General features: G+C 40.6%; 3 protein-coding genes and 1 long non-coding RNA gene across 4 annotated transcripts; 2 read left to right on the plus strand and 2 right to left on the minus strand.

The window, feature by feature from the left end:
- Window positions 1-907: 907 nt before the first annotated feature.
- LOC114761434 (uncharacterized) lies at window positions 908-1,536 on the minus strand. The gene is made up of 2 exons (XR_003742152.1): window positions 1,395-1,536; window positions 908-1,279 (listed from the first exon to the last, which is right to left on the minus strand). It is a non-coding gene; the product is annotated as an uncharacterized LOC114761434 (long non-coding RNA).
- A 1,315-nt stretch (window positions 1,537-2,851) lies between these two features.
- On the plus strand, window positions 2,852-6,194 carry LOC114761454 (putative receptor-like protein kinase At3g47110). The gene is made up of 2 exons (XM_028950821.1): window positions 2,852-5,417; window positions 5,507-6,194. Exons 1-2 carry the CDS (start codon window positions 2,852-2,854, stop codon window positions 5,932-5,934), a joined length of 2,994 nt encoding a protein of 997 aa, XP_028806654.1. The 3' UTR covers window positions 5,935-6,194.
- A 904-nt stretch (window positions 6,195-7,098) lies between these two features.
- LOC114761455 (protein IQ-DOMAIN 14) lies at window positions 7,099-8,833 on the plus strand. Its single transcript, XM_028950822.1, has 5 exons — window positions 7,099-7,230; window positions 7,350-7,661; window positions 7,751-7,996; window positions 8,085-8,195; window positions 8,302-8,833. Exons 1-5 carry the CDS (start codon window positions 7,099-7,101, stop codon window positions 8,806-8,808), a joined length of 1,308 nt encoding a protein of 435 aa, XP_028806655.1. The 3' UTR covers window positions 8,809-8,833.
- Window positions 8,834-10,292: 1,459 nt separating this feature from the next.
- Window positions 10,293-13,064, minus strand: LOC114761450 (growth-regulating factor 7). The gene is made up of 4 exons (XM_028950816.1): window positions 12,663-13,064; window positions 12,305-12,460; window positions 11,619-12,042; window positions 10,293-11,242 (listed from the first exon to the last, which is right to left on the minus strand). Exons 1-4 carry the CDS (start codon window positions 12,934-12,936, stop codon window positions 10,450-10,452), a joined length of 1,647 nt encoding a protein of 548 aa, XP_028806649.1. The 5' UTR covers window positions 12,937-13,064; the 3' UTR covers window positions 10,293-10,449.
- Between the last annotated feature and the right edge of the window lie 226 nt (window positions 13,065-13,290).

Consider the following 13,290-nt stretch of genomic DNA (forward strand, 5'->3'; position numbering starts at 1 on the left):
TTATTATAATCATTATGTAAACGAAACTTTGCTGGTTTTGGAGAGGAATATTAGATGGGAGATGCCAAGGGTGGGATGGATGCAGAGCAGGTAGGGGATCAAATACTTTTGCAGGCTGTGGCGGCCTGATTATTTATGATTGCAATGGAAGATGGCTCAAAGATTTCTCCAAGAAGCGGGGCTCATGCTCTGCTGTAAAGGCTGAAATTTGGGGAGTCATCACAGGTTTAAGATCGAATTGCCAGTGAATCTGGTATTAAGTGTTTGATTGTTGATTGTGATTCCATTTCTCTTATAAATATCTTGCATAGGTTTTTAGATGATAGAGAGGCTGATTCTAGTTTGCTAAAAAATATAAATGTTGAGTCAGATATGTTTGAGCAGGTGAGCTTTCAACATGTTTACAGGAAAGGCAATATCTGTGCAGAATGCCTTGCCAATGTTAGCTTAGAGATGAGTAAGGTTTTAAATGTTTTTGAAAGAGGATCTTTTTTTTTTTGGCTGCAGAAGTGAGTAGCTTGTTGTACAGGGACATTGTAGGGTTGCTCAACTACGGGTTATTTTTGAGCAATGAGATGGGCTTAGGCCCCGTACTGTTCACCAAAATTATAAAATTCACCATGCCTGTTTGGATGAACTCCGTAATCAATTTTAAATGCCAAAACCGTGTGGTTCCTTAAAATTTATTTAAGCATTCATTTAGTAATTTTGACCCTGTGATTGAACAAACTATATCTGCGCCACGTCAAAGAAACACACAACGGCTACACGTCAAAGAAACATGACAACATATATCTGCGCCAACCATATCTAAATTTTTGAGCAAGTGTGTGTTTGAGTAAAAACTAAACCATGACTTTAAAGGTGATCTTATAATATATGAAGTAAATATATAGAAAAGTTTATCTTGATTTACAGAAAAGTGGTTTTTAAAAGTATTTCTGTGTGTTCAAGTACCAATCACTTTTTGCATCTTACCCTAATACAGAATTTCCCAGAGAGAGAGAGGGGGGGGTAAAAGAAGATATATAGATAATGAAAACTAACATTCATCTAATAATACGGAACTCCTCCAATCCTAAATATAAAACATTTTATAGTATAATTTACACTACAAAATGAGTCTTACATTTCAAGACAAATGGGATCTCACTTTATTAATTAATAATTCGCCATATATAGTGACTGCTGCTAGATGGCTACGGACTTGGGTATCCTCCTCCACCTGGGTAAACCTTGTACGATCCAGCCGGATCGGGAACCTGTGAGAGTTTTCGTCCTGCCACCATTCATATATATATATATATATATATATATTCACCGTTAGTTAACTAACTAATTAACAAAAAGACTGTTATTTGATGTCATGGATGAATAAATAAAGGAGTACGAACCAAGTTTGGGATTAGCAGAAACCAGGAGATGGTTGCAGAAGAGGAGGAGTAAGAAGAGCGTTATTGCCAGAACAGAAGAAAATGACGACGACCACATCATGTTCCTGCTCTTCATATTCATGATCATTAATCATGAGGATCCACACATGCTTGTGGGCTATATATTTGTGGACACTCCCATATCATCAGGAAAACGCGTTATTTCTATACTTGATTCATTATTAGTCAAAATGAGACCAATTCCACACCAGATGCTATTACAAAATTGATGATATTTGATGATTTTTTTTTATTTGGACATTTTACTTTGAACTAATAATACTTGACGGTTTTTATTTCTATTCTTGATTATTTGATTAGTCAAAATGAGGAATTCCGCACCAAACTACGTTTACTTTGACATAATTATTCATCAACGTCAATGCCTGACTTGGTCTTTATGAAAACTACTCAACTACTGTGACCAAATACTCCTCCGGTCTTTATATAGGACCTAATTGTTGAGTTGGTTTTGGTCTAAATATAAGATCTATTTCTCATATTTATCAATTTTCTCTAAATTACCCCCATGGATACTCCCTCAATCATAATTAAGTAGAAGAAGGAGATGGGGTATTAAAAAAAATGATTATGGTGTTTTAGGAAAAACGTGTCACATTTTTTATAATTAACTAACTTATCTAACTTGTTTAATCTAATCAAATTAGTTAAATGAGTCTTATATTAAGGATCGGAGGAGTATATATATTCAATCCAAACTATACGCCATTATTAAGTTAATATTTTATCATATTCTATCATTTGCTTGCTGGTCTACTCTCAATTTGAAAATCTCTCGTGTCAACTGTACTACATCTGTCTTTATTATAAGCACCTATTATTGAATTTGAATATTGGTTCTTTAGTTCCATTATTTTTCATTGATCTCATTATTTCAGAAATTTCCGCCACTTCTGGAAGTCACTGGTGTCACCTTCAAATACTCTACTTGTACTCTTTCTATTTGACTATCATATGTAGAGAAAAAAAATAGAGTAGTTAAAAACACGTTATTTTATTAAATATATTAAAAAATTTATAAAATTCTTTAAATACACTATTGTGAAAAGCCAATACTGCACTAATTATATATAAAGCTTAAGTGTATATAAGGATAACATAGAAAAAAATATTAAACACTCTTACATGTTATTAAACTGGACTTAAATTTTGGGTCAAAGTAGGCTAAAAATAGGATTCATATATATATATATATATATATATATATATATAATCTGAAGAAGAAGTAGAATAATACATTTGACCACAAACGAGGCAGGGGACAAAAGTGATGATTGGGGTTATTAGTATACGTTAATGTGATCCATAACTAAGTCAGAGCCCTGTTTCATCCATAAATATCTGCATTCTCTCCGCCATTGATGAGCCATGCAGAATCTGAAGCTTAGCTTGTACCCATGAAGAAGACATTTCATATTCCTCTCGCATTATTTCTCCTTTTCCTCCAACTTTACTTCCATCACATCCTCTGTGATGACAAAGATGCCCTTCTTTCATTCAAATCCCAAGTCGCTGACACAAAGGATTCTCTTTCTAGTTGGAATTCTAATTCCTCTATCTGCTCTTGGCATGGAGTTTCCTGCTCCAAAAACACCAACAGAGTTCAATCTCTTAGTCTCCCAGGACTAGGCCTTTCTGGTAATCTACCTTCTTCACTCTTTAACCTCAGTTCTTTACAATCACTTGATCTTTCCAATAATGCATTCCAGGGCCATCTTCCTTTGGAGCTCTCAAATCTTTCTCTTCTTAATGTGATTAACTTAGCTGCAAACAATCTCAGTGGCACACTTCCTTCCCAATTATCCCTTCTACGCCACCTTCAAGTTCTAGACTTCTCTTTGAATAATCTCACTGGTCAAATCCCTCCTGAATTTGGAAACTTTTCCTCTCTCTATAATCTTTCCCTGGCAAGAAACCATCTCTCTGGAGAGATTCCAAGCGATTTGGGCAATCTTCATAATCTTTCTCATCTTCAACTCTCTGAGAATTATTTCTCCGGGGATTTCCCGATTTCTATCTTCAACATCTCTTCGTTGACCTTCTTATCTGTAACACAAAATCATCTTTCAGGAAAATTACCACAACATATAGGCCGTTCTCTTCCAAATCTCAGAGGTTTCTATCTGGCAAACAATGCATTTGGCGGTGTGATTCCTAATTCCATATCCAATGCTTCACATCTCCAAGAAATTGATCTTTCTCACAATGAATTTCATGGAGACCTTCCCTTGTTCAGCAACATGAGCAATCTCACCAGGCTAATTCTTAGCAACAATCAACTCTCTTCTGGAACATCAAAAAATTCTGAGTTCTTTGATTCCCTGAGAAATAGCCCGACGCTGAAAATTCTGATGATCGACTCTAATCAGTTAGCTGGGGAGCTTCCAAAATCCGTAGCAAATCTTTCAACCATTCTAGAACAATTTTGTGTATCCCATAACTTATTCAGCGGAAGCATCCCTCAGGACATAGGAAAATTTCAAAACCTTGTGTCCCTATCTTTTGAAGTAAATCATTTCACTGGAGAGATACCAAGAGACGTGGGAGCATTAAACAAACTGGAGAGACTTCTTTTGTACAAAAACAAGTTATCTGGAGAAATCCCAGACATGTTTGGCAATTTGACTCAACTATCTACCCTTGCATTGCACAATAACAAGTTGTTTGGCAAAATTCCCTCCAGCATTGTACAGTGTCAAAGGTTGAACTATTTGAATCTTCAAATGAACAACCTTCATGGGACCATACCAGAGGGCATTTCTACGCTTTCTAGCTTAACCACCTTGTCCTTGGCAGGGAATACCCTACACGGATCCCTCCCTTTTGAAGTGAGCTCCATGCAGCAACTTCAGTTCTTGGACTTGTCTAACAATCTCATGACCGGATATATTCCCGAAGAAATAGATGGTTGCACAAGCTTGCTGATGCTTCAATTAGCAAGAAACAACTTTAGTGGTCCAATACCGAGTACTTTGGGGAACTTAACGTCATTGGAAACATTGGATTTATCTTCAAACAACCTCACAGGTCCCATCCCATCGACTTTGGAAAAGCTTCGCCCCATGGTGAAGTTGAATTTGTCTTTTAACCATTTGGAAGGGGAAGTTCCCAAGAAAGGTGTTTTTACGAACCTCACCCAGGTTACCCTGCAAGGAAACGGCAAGCTTTGCAGTCCTAACAAAGAAGTTGCGGAAAGATTGAGAATCACTTTCTGTGTCAAAGGTAAAACGCACACTAGATTTTTACTCCCTCTTATACTTGCACTTACAAGTGCCTCTATTTTATGCGTCTCCATTTGCTTAGTGTGGATGAAATGTTTTCGAAAGAAGGATGATGAAACATGTTCTTCAATGTCCCCTCTGAAGGGATTTCCTCAACATATATCCTTTTCGGATATTCGAACTGCCACAAACAATTTTGCATCTGAAAACCTGATAGGAAACGGGGGGTTTGGCTCCGTCTACAAGGGTCTTTTCAGCATCAGCCACAGTGAAACTACTCTTGCCGTGAAAGTACTCGACTTGAAACTAAGCGAGGCTTCCCAGAGTTTCGTTGCAGAGTGTGAAGCTTTGAAGAACGTCAGGCATAGGAACCTCGTGAAGCTCATCACTTCTTGTTCGGGTATTGATTACAAAGGTGATGACTTTAAAGCTTTGGTTATGCAATTCATGACCAACGGTAGTTTGGACACATGGTTGTACCCAGTGGACGAAGAATCAGGGTCCTCCTTGACTTTCTTGCAGAGATTGAATATTGCCTTAGATATTGCTAACGCCATGGACTATTTACACCATGACTGTGACCCACCAGTAGTCCACTGCGATCTGAAACCTGGTAATGTCTTGTTAGATGAAACTATGGTAGCCCATCTTGGAGATTTTGGACTTGCAAGGCTTCTTTCACAGGATTCACTGGAGTCTGTCACTCTAGGACTGAAGGGTACCGTCGGCTATATTCCACCAGGTACGAGGAAACCATCATCGTAATATTTTATCTAAAAACAATGATCTAACGTCCTTCAAATTTTCTAACGTTCTTGTAACTTGCTTCAGAATACGGTCTGGGTGGCAAGGCATCGACCGCCGGAGATGTCTATAGTTTTGGGATTTTACTGCTCGAGATGTTCATGGGAAAGAAGCCAACTGATGAGATGTTCAAGGAAGGTTTATGTCTAGAAGAGTTTGTGTCAGCCATGGACGAGAAACAAATACTGAATGCAGTTGATCCAAAGCTTTTTAACGATTTTGAATGGTCAACAACACAAAGCTCACCAAGCCCTGGTTTTCATAGTGAAGGCAGCACTAGTGACAGCTATAATAGTTCTAGTTTCACATTGTGCCAGCGCAAAGCAGAGAAGTGTGTGGCCGAAGTGATAAGAGTTGGCTTGGCTTGTGCTGCTGAAGTGGCCACAGAACGCTTGACCGCAAGAGAGGCCTCAAAAAAATTACAGGCAATCAGGCAGGCTCTGCTGGCTATATGAATCACAAACATGTGTAAAAGTTAAAAGCACATATAATAACTCAGGATTCAATTATGGCTGTGGCTTTCTTGTACAACGCACGCATCGGTTTTCATCATGTTTCGTTTGTACGTACGCTGATGTTTCACTGGAAGCTCTATCACTTGTCATGAACTCGCCAGCAAATAAATATGAAAGCTTGCTCACTACTACTTAGTGGCCACGTCAGAGAAAGAAAACCTGGGCGGAGAATCCAATGAAGTTTGACTGGTCCAAGGCCCTGCCGTATCTTCCAATTATTACGAATCAAAAATAAAGTTTCCGCCAACAAAAGTTTCCTGTTTGGAGGAGGATATATTGACTGTATCAACTGTCAGTGTCTTTGTCGTAAATAAAAACGCTTCTGGATCTCATGCAGTTATCGTCCAACCTTCAACTCTTCCACTTGGATTACTTTGATAGCATTAAGGATCGTCAGTATTTACAAAAATTTCTTACTTACTCTATTTATAAATATTTATATATTATATATCATGAACATTAAAGTTTTAAAATTTATTGATCATTTATATACGCAAACGTCTTAAATAATCTAGAATACAGTGATTATATGTGTGCACGGTTGTGTGTGTGTGTGTGTGAGAGAGAGAGAGAGAGAGAGAGAGAGAGTATTAGGTTACTTGGATCGTTAATGACTATCCTTAATTTCTTGAAAGCGGAATAGAATAAACTACACCTCCCCTCTCTTTCCTTCTGTGAGCATTTCAGCTTTCTGCGTTTTCGAGAGTACTTTCTCACTTTGAAGCTTGTCTCGAACCACTGGCACAAAGCACCATTATCAAACACGCCACAGAAAACACCAAAGTTTTAAGCATTATTTACTGCAAAAGTGATAAAAACCTTATGTATGCATACATAATAATGCAGGGCGCCGCTGTTCCCAAATGCATGGACTGGCTATAACCCACATGCCGCAGACTGACTTTATTTCAGTTATCAAAAGCAACGACTAATATCATTTGTTTTTTACCCTCATCATTCTGATCTCCCTGCATGTTGCATTTAAAGAAACCAACTACTCATCAAAGCCAGAGAAGCAGCAAAAGAATTGGTTCAGCCCAATTTATATATATATATATATATATATATGCAGATATAGATTTTGGTGAGGCTGTTTTATTTTTCATGGGGAAGGCAGGAGCAAGCTCTTGGTTGACTGCAGTTAAAAGGGCTTTCCGGTCCCCAACAAAAGAAACCGATAAGAGAAGCAGTAGCAGGAGAAGAGAAGAACCCGAACAGGAGGAGGAGGAGGAAAAGGTACAACCTCAAACACTCTTATGCTTTTGTGCCCTTTCTACTTTCTGCATACGCTGTAATAACTGAGTAAGTACGAACCAAAGTGGATGATTTCGTTTGCGTCTCTATGTATAATGCAGAGGAGGGGAAAGCGAAGATGGATTTTCAGGAAGCCGTTGGGTCAAGAAACAGTAGTCACTCAGCTTTCTGAGGAAAGAACTAAAACCACTACTGGTGATATTACAGCAACAAGTAGTAATGTTTCTGAAGTAGTTGACGCTGATCCGCAAAGGCACGCAATTGCAGTAGCCATGGCAACTACAGCGGCTGCTCAGGCAGCCGTAGCATCTGCTCAGGCAGCCGTGGAGGCTGTACGGGTTGCAAGGTCGTCCATCTTTGTCAGACGCCACCATGCTGCCACGACTATTCAAACAGCCTTCAGAGGTTATCTGGTAAATAGCAAGCTTTACTTTTTTGTGGATCGCTAGATATCTCTGAGAATGAGGGCTCATTGTTGTGCGTTTTGATTTGCATATGAAAGGCGAGAAGAGCACTTAGGGCACTTAAAGGGTTAGTAAAGCTGCAGGCATTAGTGAGAGGTCATAATGTCCGCCAGAGAGCGAAATTTACCCTTCAGTGCATGCAAGCCCTTGTTCGAGTTCAAATTCGGCTATGTGAACAACGAGCTAGGAGGATTTCTCAACATGGAAGCACTGATTCCAGACTAAGTGACTGTGATTCCTCTAATAATATATGGGGATCACATTTAGTTGACAGCAAGTCCATTGTATGTGTTATTATCTTTCAATCTTGCATGTGTTCTTAAAGACGCCCCTTCTCTATCTGATGATTTATTTACTGTTTAACTTGTGCAGTGTAGAGATGATGAAGCACAAACCGTTGACAAGATTCGAGCTTCTCTTAAGAAAAAGAAGGAAGTTGCCTGGAAACGTGAAGAAGCTCTGGTTGATGCTTTCTCTCAACAGGTTAGCCAATTTCATGAACCTTACTTTTAAGTTTCTTAATCTCACAAATCCTCAGTGTCACAACACCAGCTAATTTCTTGCTATATATATGTGTGTATGACACTAGATATGGAGAACTCGCGGGGAGCCCAGCGCGAGTGAGGGAGAGGCTGAGGAAGTCTCTAGATGGTCTGATCCATGGACAGGAAGAAGAAGAAGCTTGAACAGAGAGAGTACAGGTAGAGCTTCGTGTGATCAAAGAGACCCTATTAAAATAGTTGAAATAGACACATTTAGACCCTACTCCAATGCCACGAGGTCATCATCTTGTGGGTATAAGCCTCAGTTCAATTCTTCACTTAGAAGCCATACCCTTCCTTTGTCTTCACCGGTGCATAAAGCCCAGTGTGAAGCCTCATCACCAAGAAAGACGAAGCAGCATCTTCAGGTGCATTCAGCTAGTGGTCCTCGTTGCACCACCAAGTCCATATATTCAATGCATGATGGTTCAGTGCCTAACTATATGGCTGCCACTGCTTCTGCCAAGGCTCGACTTCGCTCATTGAGTGCACCCAGGCAGAGGACTTCAAGCCCACAAAAGCAGCAACACTATAAAGCTCAAATATTTGATTAAAATAGTATTTCTTTGTCCAACATTGTTTAGCTCAAAATGTAGAACCTTAAGCAGACAGCTAATTTCTCAATTTAGCAGTTCAGGAAAATTTTCTTTACTTAGTTAACTAGCATTAATCTGTCTTCAATGGCATCACATCGTCCAACAAGCAAAGCAAGGTTGAAGGTTGATGGCAATAAATGTGGAGGTGCAAAGGAGGATGCTCTGTTCCTCTATAGTATGGAGACCCATTCAGCGACTAGAAAAGAACAGGGTCAATAGAATCTTTTTCTTTTTTGGCTCTTATCTTGTTAAATGAGGATGGAGGTGGGGTATTTTTGTGTTCGCATTCATATTCCTCTTTTACAGCCTTTTGCAGAAGATGGTATTGGTTCCAACTTTAGGCATATAGCGTTGCTAAACTTATGCCTTAACGGGCTCTTTAATCCGCAGTTTTCAAGAAAGGTTTTATGGGGAGGAAAAAGAGATAACAAGCATGAAGCATGGGTCAAAATTATTGATTTCATCATCTGCAGACCAGAAATAATTAAAATATAAGCCTTGGTTTACTTTAATTTCCTCAAACTATTAGACGGATACTATTACAACGCAACTCCCAATAGTTATCATCTCCCTCATGCTCATGGGAGAGTATTTTAAACCATTTGTGTTCCCAACATCACGAATAAATTACTCATATTCGGGAATGGAGCATTGTGCGGGTGCAAAAACGTGCGGCATGATCAACATTGATATTAATAATTTCAAAATTTCAAGAAAATGGGGGTCTCGAGCTTCCTTGATACCTTTTTTTTTTTTGGTAAATTTACGAGGATGATGGGACCCTCGTGATTCTCCTAGAACAGGGCATCTAATTTTCTAGAGGCTTGGCCTTGGGCATGAATTGATCACCCAATTTGAAGCTGTTAGGGATAGTTTGTGTCTCCCTGGAAATAACCAAGTAAAAAAGAAATGGCAGTAGCTCCATTAAAAGAATTGAAATTGCAACGTACCCTTCTCTCCTTTGGCCATTGGCAGCACCACAGGTACCAAGTCCTTGACACGCCCCGTCTGTGGCCACTTCTTTGGTTTCGTGCAAAAGATAAAGAACAAAAGCGACGGAGAGAACTGTTTGCAGATTTCAATATATCCAACCCCGCTGTCAAGGTTGACACGTATTACCCAATGGCCTTAAGAAGTGACACGTTTACATTGCAAGTAACGAGCAATAATCTAGTTACCACATTTAGAACAGAGTTTAAAGGCTTGGGTTAGCCAGAGAAGGAAAGAAGATTCGATGCTTGGATTAGCTAATTGGTAATTCGTAATAGTGGGGGCCAAAAAAAGAAAACTGAGAAGCGAAAATATTGCGGGAGATAACTTTCCATGAGGCGGGGGGATGAAACAGCAAATTGACCCAGTCTACTGACAGGGCCCCCGGACCGGACCCTAACCAAAAACAACCCCACAGAACAGTCCGCTAACAGATATCATCCCGACCAGAAAAAACCGAACACAGCTTTCTTCACATTAACACGAGCACAAGTTGCAGATTGAGTATACAAAACACCCAGAAAATCTTTATGCTACCTAAATATCCAAACAAATCAAGATTACATAATATTTGATATCATCCCAAATTAAGAACTTCAACTAAAAGGCCTAAATTGCTTTATTGAACAAGAGCAAGGCAAACTCAGAATTGGCCCTTGGAGACGCCACTGTTGGGCTACTATTGGTACTACAATCAGACATGGATCCCAGCGTTTTCTGCAAAACCCCAGATGGAGATGACACCATTGTTGCCAGGGGACTGCCAGATTCGGCATTTGTTATGACCGGAGACGGCGGGTTGGATGCCCCCTCGGTGGCCGGAGCCACAGTGCTTGGCCTTAGAACCTCAGCTAGGGGCCCCCCAGGTGTGGAACCCGCCCACGTTGCAGCAGGAGTGAGCCAATTAGAAAGATGGGTTTTGTTGCCATTTTCTGTGTTTCCATTGGGCTCCATTAGGCCTAAACCCATATGAATAGAACCCATTTCCGCATCCACCACAGAACCACCACCCATTGATAGATCAAGAGAAGAAAGGGATAGTTTAGCATCTGACGAAACAGGGCTTTTGCTGGCGTTGCCATTATTATTTTCCACCGTTTCAGCATTAGACCAAGCGTCAATGAATCTCCTGGGTTTCTGGGGCTCGGGATTCTCCATGGGAAGGAGAGGATTCAGGAACAGAGAGCAACGTCTGTTTTGTTGGTCTAGTCCTGAGTTCAAAGACGCAAAGGAACTGAGGTACAGAGCGTCTTCGTAACTTGAACTAGATATGGTGGCGTTGTTGTTGTTGTTGCAGGCACTCTGTTTAATCAGATCAGCTTTAGCTTGCATCAGAGGCTGCCATTCTAGATCAGAAGCAGCCGTGGAAATGGGATCTCCCTTCAGCATCCAGTCCAAGCCCCTTCATTGCACATGTTTAAATCACCGGGTAAGTAACAGCAGTCAAGTCAAGTCTATTGCAACAGAACAACATCAAATACAGCCTTTTCTCTGCGTCTTCGACTCAGAACAAGGAATAAGACAGTTAACTTCAAACATTTCTTTTTTGTACAGGATACACGCAAATATATAGTAAAGGATTAAAGATCAATGGCTCACATTCAGGTTCTTTACGAGGACAAAAAAAAGGTAACTTTTATAAATTTCTTTCCCTTAGAATTCCTGACCAACCACACAGAGGTGCCGGATGGCAAGACCCCGGGCCGCAGCAAGAATCAATCAACCTATCACCAAAAATATTTAACAGTAACCTAAGTAAAAAGTTCAAGTAAGCCCACCTGGGTTGGCTATCAGATGGCACAGAGGCCAAAGATCCAAAACTGGAGGCTTTGACACCATAATGGTAGGGTTCGTGAAATGTCTGACTGGTGGGAGACTGAAGAAACAGAGAAGAAGACCCAAAGTTTGTAATCGTGGGAGGAGAAACAGCCACAGTAACTGCAGATGTAGGATAAGGATGATGAAAATCTTGGCGAGCCCTTTTCTGTTGCTGGTTGTTGTCGGTGGTGGCGCCGTCGGTTGTTTGAACTTCCACAGGCTTTCTTGAACGGGGACGACCTCTGTGCATATGACGCTCACAGTACTTGTGGTTAGGAGCCACATCTCTGGAACATCTCCATTTTTTCCCATCTGTTCTCCTGCACCTCCCCGGCTCTGGATCAGTGCTGCTACTAGACAGCCGCAGATTAAAACCACTATCGACTGCTCATGAGAAAAGGCCAAAAAAAAAAAGTTGCTGATAAGACAGACTGAACCGACATCATTTCCGTCCCAGATAAAGAAAGAAAAAGAGTGGAAAGAAGTTGAATTTGGAGAGAGAAAATGGGCAAAGATAAAAATTTTCAGATATTGCATACAATGAAGACAGCAGAAAAAAGCATAACGAAAGGGAGAGACAGAGGGGCAAAGATGTAGGAAATAACAAGACACAGAGACACAAATAGTGAGAGAGAGAGGGTCATACAGGGAGAGCAAGAAGCAGACGTGAGAGCGGTGGGGATGAGGAGATTAGGAGGAACAGGAACAGAAGCCATCATGTACTTGTAAATCATAGCTTGCCTTTCAAGCTCCTTCCATTGCGCATTTGTGAAAGGGAATCCTAATGAAGCCGCCATCGCCCCTATGTACAATCACAACCAAAACACACACAACGCATTTTCAGAGTCTCAGACACAGCAGCAACCTCATCTCTCTTCTTCTCTCTCTTCTGACTCTCATCCTTTTCTTTTCTCTTTCTTCTATTTTCCCACTAAAGAATACAGCAAGAAACCCCAAATAAATAAGCAGTAGTGAGCATTGACTAGAATGAAATGAACACAAACCTGGGGATTTGAAGGCAGGGCGAGTGGAAATGTAAAAAGGCTGCAAAGTTCTTACGGCAGAACCCCCACTATGAATAGCTGCTGCAGAGACAGCAGGAGAAGCAGAAACTCCACTAACAGCATCGTTTATATTATGATGATGATGAGTCATATTATACATAGACACAGAACAAGTTGTGGTGGGGCCATCGCCATCACCACCCTCCGCACAGGAATCGTTATCAAATGGCGATAATGGACGGTGGTGGTGATTATGAGGAACCATCTTCATCATCTTTCGCTCCTCTCTCACTAGGGGAATGCTTCAACAAACACTCTTCCTTGTCTTAAACGCCAGATTCACCCGCACAGCACAAGTCTTCCCGAATAGGAAACCACGCGCTAGCTAGACCCAACTTTTGAGGCAAGCAAACTTATCCTGTTGTAACAGTGCTAATAGAAGTAATAACAACAGGTACGACTAACCTCTCTCTCTCTCTCTCTCTCTCTCTGTGGTATTGGTAGTGGTTGGGGGAAGGAATGGAGAAAGCGTAAGGGGGGGTTGAAGTGGGGATTTACGATGATAGAGGGATGGGGTTGCCGCCATTCTCGGCCTTTGCTTTGCTTCCATGCTTCCAACATTCGCACC

The sequence above is a fragment of the Neltuma alba genome, unplaced genomic scaffold, assembly GCF_004799145.2.
Source record: "Neltuma alba isolate B1F8T4 unplaced genomic scaffold, ASM479914v2 tig00011122_pilon, whole genome shotgun sequence".
In the NCBI taxonomy this organism is placed as follows: domain Eukaryota; kingdom Viridiplantae; phylum Streptophyta; class Magnoliopsida; order Fabales; family Fabaceae; genus Neltuma; species Neltuma alba.

Excerpts from the sequence above, each read along its gene's own strand:
- LOC114761454 (XM_028950821.1), top strand. The coding sequence starts at position 2,852 with ATGAAGAAGACATTTCATATTCCTCTCGCATTATTTCTCCTTTTCCTC. Across the intron at positions 5,418-5,506 it reads CGTCGGCTATATTCCACCAG|AATACGGTCTGGGTGGCAAG; the intron begins GTACGAGGAAAC and ends AACTTGCTTCAG.
- LOC114761455 (XM_028950822.1), top strand. The coding sequence starts at position 7,099 with ATGGGGAAGGCAGGAGCAAGCTCTTGGTTGACTGCAGTTAAAAGGGCT. Across the intron at positions 7,231-7,349 it reads AGGAGGAGGAGGAGGAAAAG|AGGAGGGGAAAGCGAAGATG; the intron begins GTACAACCTCAA and ends TGTATAATGCAG. Across the intron at positions 7,997-8,084 it reads TAGTTGACAGCAAGTCCATT|TGTAGAGATGATGAAGCACA; the intron begins GTATGTGTTATT and ends TAACTTGTGCAG.
- LOC114761450 (XM_028950816.1), bottom strand. The coding sequence starts at position 12,936 with ATGATGAAGATGGTTCCTCATAATCACCACCACCGTCCATTATCGCCA. Across the intron at positions 12,461-12,662 it reads CCCTGCCTTCAAATCCCCAG|GGGCGATGGCGGCTTCATTA; the intron begins GTTTGTGTTCAT and ends GATTGTACATAG. Across the intron at positions 12,043-12,304 it reads GTCTGCTTCTTGCTCTCCCT|TCGATAGTGGTTTTAATCTG; the intron begins GTATGACCCTCT and ends TCTCATGAGCAG.